The 16329-nt window shown below is 38.4% G+C and overlaps 1 protein-coding gene across 4 annotated transcripts in view; it reads right to left on the bottom strand.

The window, feature by feature from the left end:
- The window catches only part of LOC137344413 (zinc finger protein 76-like), a 56109-nt gene that overhangs the window by 32809 nt on the left and 6971 nt on the right, over positions 1 to 16329 (bottom strand). For 2 of the 4 annotated variants that reach the window (XM_068007362.1, XM_068007359.1), the window contains exons 2-3: positions 1351 to 1436; positions 577 to 666 (exon numbers count right to left, since the gene is read on the bottom strand). In XM_068007362.1, coding sequence (XP_067863463.1) covers positions 577 to 666; positions 1351 to 1426 — 166 coding nt within the window. In that variant the 5' untranslated portion in view covers positions 1427 to 1436. Of the gene's footprint in view, positions 1 to 576; positions 667 to 1350; positions 1437 to 11072; positions 11252 to 16329 lie in introns of those variants that run through there. The other 2 variants (XM_068007360.1, XM_068007361.1) reach the window with 2 other exon arrangements.

Raw genomic sequence — 16329 nt, 5'->3', positions numbered from 1 at the left:
CAGGAAGTGCAATTGAGTCACTTGGATAGCTCTCCCTATTACTGCCTTACCCTTTCTGTACACAAGTGCCTGGTCTCTATTCAGCACTTCCCTATAGCAAAGTGGATTAAAATTCAGCAGCATGAGAGATCATATACACGTGCCTGCTTGCATCACGTTGTGTGTTGGTGCTTCAAATAGCTCCATCTCTGTACGTTTTTTTGTAACAATCTACCATTTCAGGAAGTTTCATCAATGTGCTACTTTATATAAAAGTGGCACCACTTTGTAGGGATAATTTTGGTTGAACTCCCTCTGTTGTGTCAAACACTATTAGACTCCAGAATATGAACATGATCTCCACACATTAGTCAGTAACTTACTATTAAAACCATGCAAACATATTAACAATTACTTTAGGCAGAAGGAGGATAATGACAGATAGAGACAATTCTACTGAAAACACAACGTTCAACATGCCTAATAAAGTAGAATTGACTGTGTAGAAAATACAACTGTACTCTTCCATATCAAACTGGCTCTCGCTCATACCCTCGGACATAGTTCAGTATAAATGAAAGATATGTCTATATTTACCATCGTTACCTTTTTGCACCGTAACTTGTTGGATGTAGGCTGTCGTACCATCTTCCAGCTGAATAGTTTGCCCCTCAACCAACTTTGCATCTGTCAAATATATTCAGAAATCAATAAACTGGGAAATAATGCATTCGTAACACATTCATTGAATTGCATTGTGCAACAATCGTACTGAATATGTTCATTTAAACTTCCGCTACCTGCTTTTTAAATAATAAACGCCTTTTTTAAACTAGCAGGCAAAATAATTTCATATGACTGCGTTAATGCGTTTGTTACTAATATTGCCCAGTGCGGTTTCAATGCCTCAAAGTGCATCTAATACATTACAGATTATGCACAGTATAGTACATATTGGACTGTGGTAATTTGGTTTGTTGGCTAAACCCAAATCCATGTAGTATGAAATAAGCATAATAACAATCCTATAAGTTTATCCCCTGTATAGATTCAAGCAAAGATGATGCTACAATGGAACTAATGTAACACAAGGCAACAGTATTTTATATTGAAAATGGATTTCGTAATTTGCAATACATCAGAATGGACAAAAAAGTGGTTTCCAAATCAGACTTGCATACAGCAGATCTGGCGATACAGGTATTCCCTCTGATTCACTCTGCTATGGAGAGATGCCCGGTCTCCACTTGGCACCTCCCAAGAAGGACTGAGATTAGCAACGAAGTGGAGTGAGAAATCGAATCTCCATCCCAACATTTCATAGTACTACACGTTTGGCCACTGTAATTTAAATTCTAATTCATGGCTCACCTTTCAGTGTATGTTGGATGTAGGCTGTAGAGCCATCCGTAAGGGTCACTGCCTGCAGGCTCAGGCTCTCCATCATCTAGTGTAATCTAAAACAATGACAAAACACTAATATCAATTACTACTTAAAGTGAACAACTTACATATATATATAGTATCTTTAGCGTAACAAATCATCCCAAGACTTCAATAATATGAGAAAGTAGACACACAAGGTACTTAAACTATACAAAACAATACATATGGACAGAATATATAGGAATCAGAAACATAATGCTGGTTATGATGGACATCTAGTGTTGAAGATCTGCTTGTTAGCCCTCTAGAGGTTCATATTCTAGATACTGTACCCCAAGAATATGTATTTATATTTTCCATATACAATATATTTAGTGCAAGGAATACTAACAATAAAAAATGGCAGCAAACATTTAGCATCTTTATTTGTGAAAATCAATTGAGGTTCAATGTTTAAGCTTTCCAATGTGCCAGTGGCATAAAGAAATGGAGAGGGAGTATTGTTTAGAATGAAAACGTGAAACTCCCGCGCAAACAAGAGACTGATTCTGGAGTGTCTGGCATGTCAATGGCTTAGTATTCTGTCATCATTCTTACAATCTAATTTTCAAATGGTTTCAAACATGCTGGATTCTGAAGGACACATCTTTGAAACTGTTTCATCATGATCATGAAAAGTTACGGTGAACTCCATGTTCATTGCTGCATAAATACTTACAAATCTGCCCCTGTTTACATGTAGTCTTGCAGGTATTTTTTGTATGTTATTTTATATTTTCTCCCTTTCACCTATTTGACCTCCGTGGACCATACTCCGGATAAGGGAGAGCTGGTGAAAATGTTGCCAATTTGTGGGTGAATCCAAGTTAGAATCATTCGGATCCTACTTTCGACGAATTTTTACAGATTTCTCTGGGAGGGATATTGGACTCTGAATTCAATAGGAACATAGGAACAGGAGTAGGTTATTTAGCCCCTCGAGCCTGTTCTGCCATTCACTGAGATCATGGTTGATCTGTGACCTAACTCCATATACCCATCTTAGCCCCATATCCCTTAATACATTTGGTTAACAAAAATCTATCAATCCCAGATTTAAAATTAACAATTGAGCTAGCGTCAGCTGCTGTTTGCAGAAGAGAGTTCCAAACTTCTACCATCCTTTGCATGTTAAAGCATTTCCTAACTTCACTTCTGGAAGTCCTGGCTCTAATTTTTAGGCTATGTCCCTTTGTCCTAGACTCCCCAAACAGCGGAAATAGTTTCTCTCTATCTACCCTATAAGTTCCCTTTAATGTCTTAAAAACTTCGATCAAATCACCCCTTATTCTTCTAATTTCCAGGGAATACAACCGTAGTTTGTGCAATCTCGCCTCGTAATTTAGATAGAACTGCCTACAAAGCTCTCCGATCTCTTCTTTGAATAATAATAATCTAGGATGTCAGTTTATTAGGAATAACAAAACCTTTGTATATCGTAGGCAGAGTTACTGGTTTTCCTTTCTCATAAAACAAAAAAAAACAATCTCCAAAACCCTGGTAAAAATGTTGTCATCCCACGTAGTAAAAATAGAAATTGACTTCACTATAGACCAGTGCCCTAGTCAGTAAAAAAAAGTCAGTTATCAAACTTATTTTTATTTTCATGGAGGTTTACAATTAAAAGCACAGGAAAATGCACAACAAAAAATGTTAATCATTTTCCAAGTAATGCCAATCCTACACCCACTCCAAAAAGTACCACAGTTGGAATCTTTCAATATTCCCCAGCAGGTCTTTCACTCCTCCCTCCGGCTGCTATGTCTCCTCCTGGGGTCAAGGGACAGCAATGAGATTAAGACTTAATTGCAGCTATCCACGATTGGTCGACAGTAGTTTTTTGTGGGTTGACTGGAGCTGCCAATCCTTCCTGCCCTGAAATTCTTTCCACACCCTACAACGTCCAAAAGGTCAGTTTAGATTTACATAGCCAATTGGATAGCTATGACAAGATATGGTGACCAACCTAATTGATCAAACAAATGCCAATATGTACTGTCCAAAAACTGTGCTTCACAGTAGAAATACAATGCTCTCACTCATTAAATTTTTTTTAATCTAGACAATTCCCATTTTTATTGTTAAGGCTCTCAGTTGTAACACCAGGTTGATTACACTTGACATATTTCAGCAGCTAAATCAACTTAAGTCTGTATTGTTGATTTATATTGACTAATAACTGGATTAAAACTTTGAAGTGTGTTTCAATATGAGCCTTTCACATCCTTCATCCTGTTAGTCTGGCTGGAGTGTGTGAAGTTATGAATCCTCCCCTCTCCCATCCCCAGACAAGAACAGTGCTGTAACAGAATCCACACTCAATGCCCTTTAACAACTTACAATTAGTATTCAATAATATATATATATATATACATACACATAAACATTTTCCAGAGTACAACACCTGTAACAATATTTTGTCCTAATTTGCAACTGATTACCTAGTTGAAGTCTGTGTAAGTACTCTTATCAGTTATCATCGAGTATTGCTAATAGTAAGAATATTACTGTAGTTTGAGGGAAAACTGACAAGAGCTAACCTAAATTACTGATGTGGAAACAGAAGGCAAATAGCAACAACAGGATTGATGTTATGTGTGTGTGATGACAGACACTATATAAATCTTTCAAACCTTAACATATATTAGCATAGAAATTACTGTTTGTGATATTTGCTTAATACGGTCATATAACACTCATCAGTTATTTTAATGTAGGTATCAACCCATTTGTTTTAACACCTTTCTTAACAGTAGAAAAGGAATACGCTAATATCACAGTCATTTCTAGGCTATACAAATTCCAAAGTGGGCAAACTTCTGTTAACATTCAAAAAGAAAAATTCTGCCTCAAAGAACTTGTAAAACACAGTACTATATTATTAAAATCATGTCAATTATGTATTTTTGCCTCATTGTTCCTAATTATACTTTATACTCAGCTAGAACATACATCAGTAATATATTATATGGTACACAGAAAGTGAAAATACAGATGTACTAGTAATGTCTCTGAACAATACCAAGGAGCAATTTGAGCTGTGGATCTTCTATTTTCCTCATATATTGAACATTCCTTACATACAGTGTTCACTGTTTTGTTATTTTAAAAAATATTATCTCAGTAACAATAAATAATATAACATGTTCATCTCGCAAAGGGAAAAAATCTAATCGAAGAGTTAAATTCCGTGCAAATAAAATGCCCCTGCACATTTTAAACATCGAAACCCATTATTTCAAAGAGCACAGTAAATCTAAAACTGCTACTAATTATGTTTTAACTATTGAAGGTCCTAGGCAAAGACAATGTACCTCCAAGTTCACCTTGTTGTTTTAGTAGCAAACAAATAAAAAAAATACAAAGCCCAGTTTGAAAACATTAAGCACAAAAATTGTCTAGATGTGGCACAAGTGATAATTGAAGTGAACACACAAGGAGTTCTCAAATCTATGAAAGAGTACATTATAAATATTGAGAGATTATTAAACCTATTAAATCTTCTTGTGCCTCAGACAAATGATCCTGCCCAGACATAACTGTCTGCCAGCTTTGCGGACGAGATAACTCATCTTGCAACAGTAAGTCTCCATTTAATGTTAGACAATCACATAAAGGATTGATTTGGTCATGCTTATGATTAGATAATGCCCATCTGCAGAGTTCTAGGTTTCAAATGACTGAAAAACAAACCTTCAGAACCTGTCTTCAGTTAAACAGAGGCTAATTTTTTTCCTTTTCAAAATAGCCAGTAGGGCCCAGGAAGCATTAAATAAATGTTCAAAAATGGGTGTAAAGATAAAGGGTGTAAAGATGAATCCAGCAACAAATGCCAGTCAGTTTAACCTCAGTGGTGGGGAAACTTTTGGAAACGATAATCCAGGACAGAATTAACAGTCACTTGGATGAGTGTGGATTGATTAGGGAAAGCCAGCACGGATTTGTTAAAAGCAAATCGCGTTTAACCAACTTGATAGAGTTTTTTGATGAGGTAACAGAGAGGGTAGATGAGGGCAATGCAGTTGATGTGGAGATGGATTTTCAAAAGCATTTGATAAAGTGCCACATATTAGGCTTGCTATTAAGATTATGGCCCATGGAATAAAGGGGGCAATAGCAACATGGATACAGAATTGGCTAAATGACAGGAAACAGAGAGTAGTGGTGAACGGTTGTTTTTCGGACTGGAGGGAGGTATGCAGTGGTGATCCCCAGGGGTCGGTGCTGGGACCACTGCTTTTCTTGATATATATTAATGACTTGGACTTGGGAGTACAGGGCACAATTTCAAAATCTGCAGATGACACAAAACTTGGAAGGATCGTGAACAGTGAGGAGGATAGCAATAGACTTCAGGAAGATACAGACACTCTGGTGGCATGGGCGGACACGTGGCAGATGAAGTTTAACACGCAAAAATGCTAGGTGATGCATTTCGGTAGGAAAAATGAGGTGAGGCAATATAAACTGGAGGGCACAATTCGAAAAGAGTAGAGGAACATACGGAACTGGGGGTATATGTGCATTGAAGGTGGCAACTCAGGTTGAGAAAGTGGATAAAAAAGCATACGGGGTCCCACTCCCACTCTGATCTCTCTGTCCTCGACCTCTTATGCTGTTCCCGGGCTTTATAAATAGAGTCCAAAAGCAAGGAAGTCATGATGAACCTTTATAAAACACTGGTTCGACCACAACTGGAGTATTATGTCTGGTTCTGGGCACCGCACTTCAGGAAGGATGTGAAGGCCTTCGAGAGGATGCAGAGGAGATTTACTAGAATGATTCCAGGGATGAGGGACTTAAATTTCGTGGATAGACTGGAGAAGCTGGGATTGTTCTCCTTGGAACAGAGAAGGTTGAGAGGAGATTTGATAGAGGTATTCAAAATCTTGAAGGGTCTAGGCAGAGTAGATGGAGATAAACTGTTCACATTGACGGAAGGGTCAAGAACCAGAAGGCATAGATTTAAGGTGATTGTCAAAAGAACCAAAGGTGACATGAGGAAAAAAATTTTTACGCAGCAAGTGGTTGGGATTTGGAATGCACTGCCCGAGGGAGTGGTGGAGGCAGATTCAATCATGGCCTTCAGAAGGGAACCGGATAAGTACTTGAAACGAAAAAATGTGCAGAGCTATGGGGGTAGGACGGAGGAGTGGGACTAGCTGGATTGCTCATGCATAAAGCCGGCGCAGACTCGATGGGCCGAATGGCCTCCTTCCGTGCTGTAACCTTTCTATGATTCTATGATAAAAGATTTTAAAAACTCTAAGGAAACAAATAACTTGAAAAGTTTCTATTAATTAGAAAACAAAAGTAAAACTAAACTTACATAATAAAAATGGAAGAGAGATGTCGGGGTAAACAGAAGTAAAGCATTTCAATTTTTAAAAAAATGTTTAATTTAGTCACATTCGGTTATTACAGTAATAAAGTGATACCTTTATTAGTGCTTGCTTCGGCATCATAGTTTGTGAGCTGTAATTTTTTTGAAAGGCCTGTGAAGACTGGAATTTCCCTGCCCCAGCCAGCAATCACAAGAATGAAAGGTGTCAGTGTTACTGGATTTGCGAGTAAATGCACCACCTTGTGTGATGCTGAGCCTCACAGCCCAGGAAGGTCCAGGATTCAATCCTCAATCTGTACTGGAAAAAAACTGATCTAACCCAGGATAACAGTGGGGACAGTACAACTGGCCTTTTTTTGTCCCCAGGCTAAGGAGGGGAATGTTGGCCAAAATTTCTATTGTTGACTGATATCCAATGACTCCTGCTGGAAAGTGTGTGTGTGTGGATGCCAGGTGAAGACAAGATTGGGCTCGCCTGTGTTGCAAACCCCCTCATGTCCAGGTATCACATGAAGGCTGGTCATTAAGGCAATCTACTGGAGTAGCTCATGGAACCATATCCCAGCATGAGTCAACACCTTCAGGAGAGATGAGGAGAAAAGAGGAAATAAGAAAATAGAAAAGGGTCCAGCTAGAAAATCTCTGAGAAATTCAGCTAACACTATATCCTCTTAAAAAGTAAGAACAGGTCCTGAAGTAAGTCCAGTCAGTTTCCCAATTCTGAGCAAAATTACACATATCCAGCTTCAAGTCCAATACAGCACTTCCAAATCACACTCTCTCTCCAATACTGCCGCCTTCATCAATAACAAAATCTAGTTTCCAGGTCTGCAATCTCACCCGGTGGCCTCCCTGATTCATCTCACATCTGGTCTTGCTGAATCCTGCCTTCTCCCCTCATCAGCTGGTGCTTAGACTGAATCCTTCCAATGAAAAATACTGTAAATTCCACAAACAACACAACTGAACAAATCACAGACTTCTGACTAGCAGCAAAAAAAAGAAATAATACATGTGCCACATTGCAACTGACCACTTATTTCTAAATCATTTCTCTAGCCTCTACTTTGTGACAGGTCCTGCTGGAGACTACCATATACTCTCCCATTCTGCAATTACCTTCCACTTTAATCTGTCTCCTATCCTAGCACAGGACTTGTTGCTGACTGAAATAAAAACAGAAAATGCTGGAAATACTCAGCAAGTGAGGCAGCATCTGTGGAGAAAGAAACAGAGTTAACGTTTCAGGTCAATGACCTTCGTCGGAACTGGAAAAGTTGAAGATTAAACAGTTTTTAAGCAAGTACAGAGCCAGGGAAAGGAGGAGAGGAAGGGAAGGGAAGAAAAAAACAAAAGGGAAGGTCATTCAATTTAGTATACTGTTTTCGTTGCTCACGATGCGGTCTCCTCTACATTGGGGACAGCAAACGCAGATTGGGTGATCGCTTTGCTGCACACCTCCGCTCGTCCGCTAGCGTGACGCTGACTTGCCGGTCACTTGCCATTTTAATTCTCCGTCCCACTCCCACTCTGATCTCTCTGTCCTCGGCCTCTTACGCTGTTCCAATGAAGCTCAACGGAAGCTCAAGGAACAGCACCTCATCTTTCCATTAGGCATTTTACAACCTTCTGGACTCAACGTTGATTCAATAACCTCAGATCAAAGCCACTGCTCCCATTTTTTCGGACAGCAGGTTCTGGTAATGGTTCTGATGTTGCCATTTACAGCTCCTCTAGACCCATCTTTTGTTTCTTTACTTGTCCCATTTCCACCCTCCTTGCCTTGCACCATCACTCCTTTTATCATTTAATCACTCCTGCCCTCCACCCTATCAGAGACTATCCCTTTTGTTCTTTCCTCCCCACCTTTCTCTGGCTCAGTACTTGATTAAAAACTGTTTAATCTTCAACTTCTTCCAGTTCTGACGAAAGATCATCGTTAACTCTGTTTCTTTCTCCACAGATGCTGCCTAACTTGCTGAGTATTTCCAGCATTTTCTATTTTTATTTCAGATTTCCAGCCTCCGCAGTATTTTGCTTTTGATTTGTTTCTGACTGAACTGTTTTGAGGATATTCTAATGGAGTTGTGAGCTATAACGTCTAGCTTGTGTACGTTCAGGACCACCCTTCGTTCTTCACCCATAGTTCCCTCTAGATCAGTCCCCTAAGTATATCAAACTGCACACTTACAATTCTTGATCTTGGTCAGAAAATAATAAAACATCTTGAACAAAGAATGCCCTTGGAATGTCATTTTTTCCAAAGATAAGCTTCTCAGGCCAGGAGCAAAATAGGAATTGCTAGACGATAAAAGACCAAAGTCCATCTTTTTTGCCTTCTACCATCCTGGTAGTCGCATGATACAACGATAATGGAGTTGTTGACTAATCATAGCAATCAATCTCTATCAATTTTTCTACAACAGACGCAGACAAGGAAAACCTGTAGTATACAGCTTCGGAAACCATAGTTCCAAAGTCACCTGTTCCTCCCAAGCACGCTGCACTTACATGTCATGTCTCAAATTACTCATACACAAACCTATAAGGAACTACAAACAGAATCTATTGTTTAAAGCTACGGGCCACTGAAGTTTCAACTGCGCCAGGATCAAAAAACCAGCTGTCTGCCTGCTCAGGTGAAGCACGTACATGTTGCGACTGGAATAGTTTTTGATACTTATCCCCGGCTTGCACAGGCCAGGTTTTGATCATCTGTCTTGAGGTGCTATCTGCACTAACAGACACTACAGTTCAAGAATTTCACCAAAAATACAGCTTTGCATTTTTACACAGATATTTTAACTCCAATACATTAAAATGCAACTATTTAAACATGTATAAAGCCGAAAGAGAAAAATGATCGTTCACTTTTTATGGCCATGTTTAAACTGAGAGCCCAACCGGATTAAACCACAGAAATCAAATGGTTTGCCTTTACCTCCCTGATCAACAAGGTCTTTTCCCCAAAAAACTTGTTTAAATTAATTTTTCCTAACTATAAATTTCAGTAAAATCAATGAGGGACTCCCTCTTCCACCCTCCAACCCCAACATTTTAACATTCATATACATGCAACATGTGTACATAGAAATAAAAATGAAATTTAAATCCAAACAAATTAACAAAGTTAGTTGCTTCCAGAACAAATCTGTGTGCAGCACCCATTTCCAGAATAAATTTTCATAACACCTCATTATTTGTTATTGGGCAATATTTTATTATTGTATTGGTGTCATTCAAAAAAGCATCGATAAATGTATTTCCAGACAATCCAGTTGGAACAGAGAGAAGACCAGAGTTTGAATCCAGGAAGCCTCAGCTGACAATCACACTGAGGCGTCCTTCAGATAGCGATTTATAGATCACGGCTCAATGGACGGAGAAAACACTGAGCATGGATAAGGAGTTAAGCCAACAAGAGAAAGGGAATTCCCAGAGATTCCAACACCAGATCACATTTTCATATTCCTACCAACTAGCCACAAAACATCACTGGTGGAGACCACTGAGATCGCTGATTACTCACTTGTTTTGTAAACCAGAGCCCAGTACACATGAATACCACAAAAGGGAAATAATTCTTTTTTAAATATAAATTATTTCCAATAATTTTGAAAATATGATTTAATAGGCATATAATAACTGCCTTTATAAAATTCTATAAGTCACTGGTACTCAAGAAACAATCATCTGCCTACTCACCAAATAGGGACAACATTAGGCTAACTGTTCTCCCTATTGACTTTTAATGGGTGGTCCCTTTCCCAACTGTTGCTTTTCCTTATAGACTAAGAATATTACATGATGTGGAGATGCCGGTGATGGACTGGGGTTGACAATTGTAAACAATTTTACAACACCAAGTTATAGTCCAGCAATTTTATTTTAAATTCACAAGCTTTCGGAGGCTTCCTCCTTCGTCAGGTGAACGATGTGAAAACGATTTTTCACATCGTTCACCTGACGAAGGAGGAAGCCTCCGAAAGCTTGTGAATTTAAAATAAAATTGCTGGACTATAACTTGGTGTTGTAAAATTGTTTACAAGAATATTACAGTACAGGAACAGGCCATTTGGTCAATCAGGTCTGCATTGGTGTTTTCCTCCAAGAGCCATCTTGTCTAATCCCACACCCCATAACCTTTAACATTTATCTTTTTTAGGCAGCTATCTAATTCCCTTTTAAAATAATCTACGGTCTCTGCTTCAACAACAGCTTGTGGCAGAGTTCTACATTCTAACTACCCTCTGCGTAAAAGACATTTTTAAAAGTAGTTTGCAAAATTATGTGAATGATCATAAACAACAAATTAAACAGCTACCTGAAGATTGCACCATAAATGTAATCAAGAGTACTGTAGTAGAGATCGGCTTGCTTGTGGCTTGAGAATGCGACCATTCCGTCTGTTATTAAATTGTTCTATGCATCGGATGTGACTTCAGTTGTAACTTGGATGAGGTAGAATTTAATTGGGATAAAAGTGTCTCCTAGTACCTGTTCCTGTTTCCAAGGACAAATGAGATTTTGCAAATTACTTCTATGCCTCCAGCATACAGCATGGTATTCTGTTGGGAGTCACACTAACTGTGTTTGTCACCCTGAACACTGATTAAAACGGAATACTGTTGAATACTGATCAATGCACAAGGCACAGTTTTAAATGGATTTTGAAATAAGATGTTAGTCCCCTAGAAATAGGGTATTATTTAAAAGGAATGCTGAATATTCAAATAGAACATTTCAATAATTCCGAGGCCAGAGAATCAATTGATGCCGTCGATGCCTTTTGTCATTTTGGGGGAACACCAATCCTTACTATAAGCAAAAGTAAATGATTTGTACACTATTAAAATTCACCACCAACTTTCCAATAGCGTTAAATCTGAATATTCAGAAAGAAGCATTGTTCTGGAAAAATCACATGGTTTAACCCTTCCAACTGAATGGGTATTGAAAAGATCAGAGTGATAATGAAACAGGGGATTGTTTACATTAACAATGCACCCAGTAGATTTATTTGAAAGTAATGCTATAGTGAACCACTGGGTGAAAAATATATTTCTCCGTACTGCTAATTTTGGTAACTGTGCTCCAATGCCACAAGGGTATTTACATGAAACATCACTGTCTTAACAGGCTTCTGTGCTGAAACTCTGGCTGCCAGACTCCCATTAAACTCAATGATTTAAAGGATTTTTTAAAAAAATGTTTTTAAACTTCCATATTTTGAATGAGTAAAATGAGCCAATTATCAGAAACATTTTCTATTGCATTCAAAACTCCCAAAAAACAATTTGTGTGTTATTGTCTGGCCCCTGTAAAGTAAAAAAAAGAGACAAAGAAGGTATTGGATAGAGGCTGTGTGAAAAGCAGAGGTGAGCAAATATAAATTGTTGTACAAAGCACTCCAGTCTCACTAACGTAACGGGTATTTAGCAACTGAATGTGAAACAGACAAAAGTTTTTCAATTTCAACAATTCTTATGAAATAAAATTTTAAAAACATGCAAGATTCACCTTTTTGTTAACGTCATGATTGTTCTCACTTAAAATTGCTAACAATGCAATACAACTCACATCTACCCGAATACGAATTAACAGGTGACAATTCCGAACACAGTATGTCACATTATGATTGAGTCGTTTATTATTTTGCACAATTTATTATACAATCTACAATTTCAACTATACACCCTTTCTTTAAGGGGGCATAAAATGCAACTTTGCATCATTTGATCACAATGTTGTATCAAAAATTGTATCAAAAATAATGACTGCCTCTTCCTAACAACCAAATAAAATATGGTCTTCTAACACTTTCTAATGAAAATAGGCACAGCGGTAAGGATCAGAAATGACCATAAGAGTTTTATACTATGTGTGACTTGATTCTTCTCCTCCCCACTTTGCAAGAGTTTCGCATTAGTTTGAGGAACAGGCAGCAGTGAATACTTTTAATGTAAATCAATGACTCTACGTGTTCCACATCAACAGGTCTGAAACACAATCAATCATTGGAAAAATTCAGCAGTTGAAGGAATGCTCCATAGAGTTCCAGAGACACATCCAAGCAATTCACTCACATCAGAGCAAACTTTGTGGAACTCACTGGCATGCTCCATTATAGTTCCACTTGTCTCACAAAGAACTACAACATGGAAGCAGCCCATTCGGCCCAACCAGTCTGTGTTGGTGTTTATCCTCCATGTGAGCAGCAGTCCTAATTCCATGAGCCTGCTCTGTTCCCATATCCCTTTAACCACCTATCTAACCTATTCTTAACTGTTGACAATCTCTGGTTCAATCATCAACTCCTATAGTGCATTCCACAGCCTCACAATCCTCTGTGCAAAGATATTACCCCTGCTCTGTCCTAGATCTTACATTTAATCTCATATCTATGTCCCCTCATTCTAAACCCTTTATTCACTGGAAACAGCCCGTTTCTATTTACTCTGCCCCATCCCTTCATACTTTTAAACACCTCTATCAAATCACCCTTAATATCTTTTGTTCTAATAAAAACAGCTCCAATTTACAAGTATTTCTTTTTATTTTCTCATACGAGGCAACATCCTAGTGAATCTGTGCTGTACTCTTTCTATTGCCTCAACATCCTTCTTATAGTGTGGAGCCCAAAATTGCACAAACTACTCCAAATGTGATCAATCTTACTATGGTTTTATATTCTATATCTCTTATAAAATCCAGTATTCCAGTAGCTTTCTTCATGGCCTTATCCACTTGAGGTGCTGCTTTTAAGGACCTGTGAACCTGACCCCAAATTCATCTGTTCTGCCACATCACCCAGCCTTCCCTCAAAGTATAATTATTTATTTTTACCAAAATGTGCCACTTCGCATTTACTGATATTGAATTTCATCTGCCAGTTTTTTGTAAATTTCACCATCTTATCAATATTCCCTTGCAGCTTCCTTCGGTCCCCAGAATTATTTATTATGCCTCCTATTTTTGGATCATCTGCAAATTTGGACACCATTTTCTAACCCTAAATTCAAATCATTGATGTACACAGTGAACAGAAGCGGTGGCAGAACAGAAACTCCTGGGACACCCCAACCACTCTGAGAAACTGAGGAAAGGCCATCGACCAGAAACATTAACTCTGTTTCTCTCTCCACAGATGTTGCCTGACCTGCTGAGAGTTTCCAGCATTTTCTGTTTTTATTTCAATTTCCAGCATCTTCAGTATTTTGCTTTTGCCCTTAGCTCCTACTCTGTTTCCTTCCTTCTAAGCAGTTTTCAATCCAGTTTGCTGCCCTTCTCCTAATTCCATCGTCCTTAATCGCCTCCAAGTCTCCAATGTAGAACCTTGTCAAAGATTTTCTGAAAGTCCATCCACATCCACTGCATTTCACCGAGCCACCATATCTATAACTTCCTCAAAGAACGCCGTCAGGTTTGTTAATTTTCCAAGATGGTTTTGTCTCCTTTTTTGAATATTGACCATTCTCCAATCTTCCAGCACACGTTCACGGTCAATAAAACGCTGAAATATAACTTCTAGGGCATCCACTAGTTGTTCCTCATTTCTCTCAAGATCCATGGATGGATTCTGTCAGGTCTTGGCACTTTGTCCTCCTTTCTCTTAACTAACTTCTCCCAGTACCTTCCTTTTATTTATTATAATATTTCTCATCTTGCTTTCAACCATCGGAAACACTGGATCTTTTTGCTTTGGGCTAGAATTACAATGATCAAGTGCTCTTCTTCAGTCAGCTGCATACCAATTAAGTGTAAAACAGAGCTGTATTATTACTAGAGGGTTTTTTGTTGTTGAAGGTATAGTGTCCCACAGGGAAACAATCACACCCATGCACAAAACAAGCTAGATGCAGGTATTAAGGAAATATATTCTCACATTCTAATTTATATATTTTTTATTATTTATGAACACGTGTGGCTATTATTTTGGTGGTTTGTTTTTGATGGAATATTTTCCTATCAACCCAATTTCCATTGCTTGTGTGCATCTCCTCCAATTGCAACACAGACCCAACACATCCAAGAAAACAGTTACTGAATCCTAATTACTGAATAGCTGTCTCTCCCTTCCTCTCTTGTCCCAACTGTCTCTATCTTTCCACCTCCACTACATCTTCTTTGTTTCTGTTGCCCTGCTTCAGATTCTTTCATTCCCATTCTGTTGTTTTCCACCTCTTTGTCCCTTTTCATTCTTATCAGTTTCTTTCCCATATATCCCTTACACCGGGGCTTAAAGGGTTAAATTATGAGGCCAGGTTGCACAAACTTGGGTTGTATTCCTTTTCCCTTGGGTTTAGAAGGTTGAGGGGGTAATCTGATTGAGGTGTTTTAAAAAATAAAAGGATTCAACAGAGTAGATACAGAGAAGCTATTTCCTCTAGGAACCATAGTAACATAGGAACAGGAGTAGGCCATTCAGCCCCTCGTGCCTGCTCCGCCATTTGATAAGATCATGGCTGATCTGTGATCTAGCTCCATATACCTGCCTTTGGCCCATATCCCTTAATACCTTTGGTTGCCAAAAAGCTATCTATCTCACATTTAAATTTAGCAATTGAGCTAGTATCAATTGCCGTTTGTGGGGAATCCAGAAAAAGGGGGCACAATCTTAAAATCAGAACCAGGCCATTCAGGATTGAAATCAGGAAGCACTTTTTCACACAAAGGGTAGTAGAAATGTGGAATTCTCTTCCTCCAAAAGGCTGTAGATGTTGAGTCAATTGAAATTTTCAAGATTGAGATCAACAGGTTTTTGTTAGGTAAGGGTATCAATGGATATGGATCAAAAGCAGGTAAATGGAGTCGAGGTACAGATCAGCCATGATCTAATTAAATGTCGGAACAGGCTCGAGAGGCTGAATGGCCTACTCCTGTTCCTAGGTTCCACAGTGCAATGGCTGTAAAATTAACCCAGGGTTTTAATGACTGAATAAACTACCCAAAGTTCACTTCTCTAGTTTGTTAAAGCCTCTCTACAAGCCTACTGTTGTGTGTTACTGCTTTGTAACAGCTCATCACTCACCGTTGGATAGTGTATTAAACTCTAGGTCTGATCCATGATGTGCAAGCCTCTTGGCTTCTCTGCTAGTGTTGAAGATCCTTCTTCAAATGGTGTATCCAAGTGCAATGTTTACAACTTAAAATTATGATTTCTAGATTGCAAATGTTTCTAAATTGGTTTACTGTGAAATTGGTATGGTAAGTGGTTCTAACAACTTTGTTCAAGGTTCCAGCTTGTTGCTGTCATTTGTTTTACTGAAGGAAAATAAGTGACATGTTTAAAAAATGGCAGCAACGGGTTTATTTTAGCAATCAGATACACCAACTGAAAAAAAATAACTAGGTGTTCTGACGATAGAAACTAACAATTTTCTGGGAAAGGATTAGTCCGTTACAACACTTAGTGCAGGGCCATTTTGGTGCACGCACACAGAAAGGGAGAGAATCTGGCAGCTAATCCACTTTTCCATGAAGAAATTACAGACCAAATATATACGCAGGCAAAGAGATTGATTAAGAAGGGAAAAATAGAGTATGAGAATAAACTTGCAAGGAACATAAAAGTGGACTGT

Source organism: Heptranchias perlo, chromosome 27 (assembly GCF_035084215.1).
Source record: "Heptranchias perlo isolate sHepPer1 chromosome 27, sHepPer1.hap1, whole genome shotgun sequence".
Lineage (NCBI taxonomy): Eukaryota > Metazoa > Chordata > Chondrichthyes > Hexanchiformes > Hexanchidae > Heptranchias > Heptranchias perlo.
This window is presented reverse-complemented; position numbering and strand designations above follow the sequence as displayed.